The sequence below is a fragment of the Rattus norvegicus genome, chromosome 1 (assembly GCF_036323735.1).
Source record: "Rattus norvegicus strain BN/NHsdMcwi chromosome 1, GRCr8, whole genome shotgun sequence".
Lineage (NCBI taxonomy): Eukaryota > Metazoa > Chordata > Mammalia > Rodentia > Muridae > Rattus > Rattus norvegicus.
In genome coordinates, this window is record NC_086019.1 from 167629620 (window position 1) to 167633089 (window position 3470).

General features: G+C 39.8%; 1 protein-coding gene across 1 annotated transcript; it reads right to left on the bottom strand.

Moving 5' to 3' along the window:
* Positions 1-625: 625 nt before the first annotated feature.
* Hbb-bs (hemoglobin, beta adult s chain) lies at positions 626-2011 on the bottom strand. Its single transcript, NM_001111269.2, has 3 exons — positions 1867-2011; positions 1529-1751; positions 626-889 (listed from the first exon to the last, which is right to left on the bottom strand). The coding sequence occupies exons 1-3, from the start codon at positions 1956-1958 to the stop codon at positions 761-763; spliced, it is 444 nt and encodes a 147-aa protein (NP_001104739.1). The 5' UTR covers positions 1959-2011; the 3' UTR covers positions 626-760.
* Between the last annotated feature and the right edge of the window lie 1459 nt (positions 2012-3470).

Here is a 3470-nt window from a genome sequence, read left to right on the forward strand (position 1 = left end):
CAGAACTGTGCTGTTTTCTTGGGTTTTGTTTTTTTACTTTTTTTTTTTTAATGGAGTGTGCTGGATGTCTCTACAGTTTTGTTCAGATGACTGCAGAACCTGGAAAAGCTGTTGCTGCTGTTGATGCATAACACACTGCTATTATTGGTCTTTTTATATAAATATAAATATATATATACAGATAAAAAAAAGAGTAATAGACACGTGAGCCAGGAGAAATTAGACTGAAGTCTCTGAGGTACTGGGAGAAATAAATAGGGACATCTGTGAGAAAAATTAGAACAATATAAAAACTATAAAACATAGTGGAAATCTATGCTGTAAATTAAACCCTTATTTGACTTCTTTTCTGAGTGGTAAGAAATAGGTGTCAGGGAAGGTTGTCCACAGAGTAGCCACTTACTGTCTCACCACTTATCACAAAGCACCAGAAGTCAATTAGCACGAAGTCCAACTGAATGCCTTGTTTTGGAACTCTCACTTCTTTGGTATTTTGTTCTTGAATAGTTTTAATTGAAATAGAATGACATGACTTTCACCCTCCCTCTAGCATGTCCCAACAGCTTTATATCATAAATGCTTCACATTAATCCTTCCAAGAAACACAAGTAATTAAAACACACCATTGCGATGAAAGTAAATATCATTTATTAGATAGAAGCTAGCTGCCCAAAGGCCTTCATCATTTCCCCCCACAGTTGACAGTTGTTCTCTAGGGGACACATAACCTTTGTGCATAGACAACAGCAGGAAAGGGGGCTTAGTGGTACTTGTGAGCCAGGGCACTGGCCACTCCAGCCACCACCTTCTGGAAGGCAGCCTGTGCACACGGGGTGAATTCCTTGCCCAGGTGGTGGCCCAACACAATCACAATCATATTGCCCAGGAGCTGTGGGAAGAGGGAAGATGTTTCAACATGAAGTAGAACAACAATATCAGACACTGCAGGCCCATTTCAAATGGAGTTTGCAGTTATAATCTTAAAAGACAGGCAGAATGACTACTGAGTTCTCCTGGTCAATTTTGATAAGAATTCTTCTAGCAGACAAAATTTATATGCAAAATATATATTTCCCTATCATCTTAGCCTGAAAGCCAATTATTGTTCTACTATTCCTTACAGGTGTGGAATGAGTGAATCATTGATCTTTACGTCCTCAGAGTAAAGTAGCAGGAAACACTTGAAACAAAAGAGAAAGTACTACGTTTTTTAAAGTCTAGAAGGTACCCTCATGGCTGAATAAAAAAAAAGAGAGAAAGTACATAAAAGATGTACTTTAAACCTGCAACAGAAAAATTAAAAGTTTACCAAAGAAAGAGGAAATGACAACATAGAAGAACAGAGTGAGAGGGAGAAGTGATTATGAATAGAGGATAAAATAACTGGACTCCTGTCAACACTCCACAGGGCATATCCACACATCATCATCAAAACTGCTCCCTAGAATTGCTTCCTCTTTCCTTCTGATAGGAATTTGAGCAGGAAAGCCACAGGAAGGACACCCAGTGGGGAGCCCATTAGACTCACCCTGAAGTTCTCAGGATCCACATGCAGCTTGTCACAGTGGAGTTCACTCAGATGAGCAAAGGTGCCCTTGAGGTTGTCCAAGTGTTTCAGGCCATCATTGAAGGCATTTATCACCTTCTTGCCATGGGCCTTCACCTGGGGGTTACCCATGATAGCAGAGGCAGAGGACAGGTCCCCAAATTTAGAAAAGTACCTCTGGGTCCAAGGGTAGACAACCAGCAGCCTACAAAGGGAAACATAGCCAGAAGACAAAAAAGTTAGTGCCTGCTGGAAAGCAGACCTCTGTCTCCAAGCACCAAACTTCTACTTAGGAGCTACCTTGTAACCTGGATACCAACCTGCCCAGGGCCTCAGCGCCAACATTATCAGCATTCACCTTTCCCCACAGGCCACTAACAGTAGCCTTCTCAGCATCAGTTAGGTGCACCATGGTGTCTGTTCCTGAGGTTGCGAGTCAACACAACAGTATCAGAAGCAAATATAAGAAGCAACTGGTTCTGTTCTGCTTTATATGCCAAATTCTGGCCCCTGATCACTCTGTCCTGTGTGAGCAGATTGGGCAATGTGAGGGTGTGTCTCTGCAGGGTGAGGCTTCAGAGATGATAGCCATAACTACTCAGGGTGGCTATGGTACCGGCTTAGGTATAAGAGTTCCAGGTCCTCATTCTGAATACTGTGTGTTCTTACCTTTGCAGCAAACTCTGTCTCTAAAACATCTTTAAATATTATATTTAAGAATTTTTGCATTAATAACATAATTTGTCTGTTAGATATTACCTCTTCGATATTGTTTAATATAAAAAGGAAAATTTAAAGCCCTTTATACATGAGAAAATTTGCCTGAATTTTTGTTTGTTTGTTTTGCTTTTGCGGGGGTTGTTTCTTTCTTTGTTTTTAGTTTGAGTGTATTAAAGGATCTCCCCCCACTAATGTAGATTAGAGAACATAAGAAAAAGACAACATAATCATTCTTCTATTGGTTTTCTTCGTCTTTGGAAGAAATCTTTGGGTAGGAAAATAAATATGTATTCATTTATTTCAAGTATGTTTTATGTGTATCCTTATTTCTATAATTTGTTCATTTAGTCATGTAATTTGGAGGAAGTAGCATGCAGCTGAATTTATCATGTCTGGGATATTTCTCTCTCTTTTAGTTCTTGAGATGGAGAAACGGAAAAAAAGAACTCTCAATTCAGAAAAAAAATGAATTCGAAGCTAGCTGTAGCCCAAAGATTAATAGTAATTTTCAGACAATCCATTATCTGAAAGGAAAGATTGAATGGTCCAGTTCTGTTTTTCTGTCTGTCATCATCTGCAGATGTCTGGAATATCAGAAGGACTTCCTGTCACTTAAATGGAAAGTTTCGTGAAAGAGAAAGGGTGAAGAAAAGGAGAGAGAGAGAAAGGAAGGGAAAATTGAAAGAGAGAAAGAAAGAGGGAGGGAAAGAAGAAAGGTTTTCCTACTGACAAGGAAATCCAGTAGCAAGGAGCTTGAATGACTTTCCCTGTGTTTTTCCTGTGTTCAAGAACTCTCTCTCTCTCTCTCTCTCTCTCTCTCTCTCTCTCTCTCTCTCTCTCCTCACTTCCCTCACCCTCACTGATTCAGTCACTCATTCTGCTTCCATGTGTACTATGTTTGCATAGAGTCATTTTCTTGCTTGATAGTCCTTACCTAGTCCCATTTGCTCCTTCTCTATATTTGCAATTACTGTTAAATTATTCAAGTTTCATCTTCATGCCCTTCCCGTCTCATTTTACTTCCATTCTCAACACTCTAACATAAAATGTCCTCAACTTTTCATGCTAAGAAAAGCTAACTTTCTGATGTTAAAAACCCCAGGAAGCCTTAAATAAGCTCTGAGGTTCACACAAAGAGAAGACATGAAAGGAGGAGGAGGACCTCAGAAAGGAGGCTTCAGCATGAGAGGATGAGGGAGGGACA

Bases quoted from the DNA above. Each gene is read 5' to 3' on its own strand.
- Hbb-bs (NM_001111269.2), bottom strand. From the start codon at position 1,958: ATGGTGCACCTAACTGATGCTGAGAAGGCTACTGTTAGTGGCCTGTGG. The intron at 1,752-1,866 runs GTTGGTATCCAG...TTCCCTTTGTAG, and splicing joins GGCGCTGAGGCCCTGGGCAG to GCTGCTGGTTGTCTACCCTT. The intron at 890-1,528 runs GTGAGTCTAATG...CTCTTCCCACAG, and splicing joins TGGATCCTGAGAACTTCAGG to CTCCTGGGCAATATGATTGT.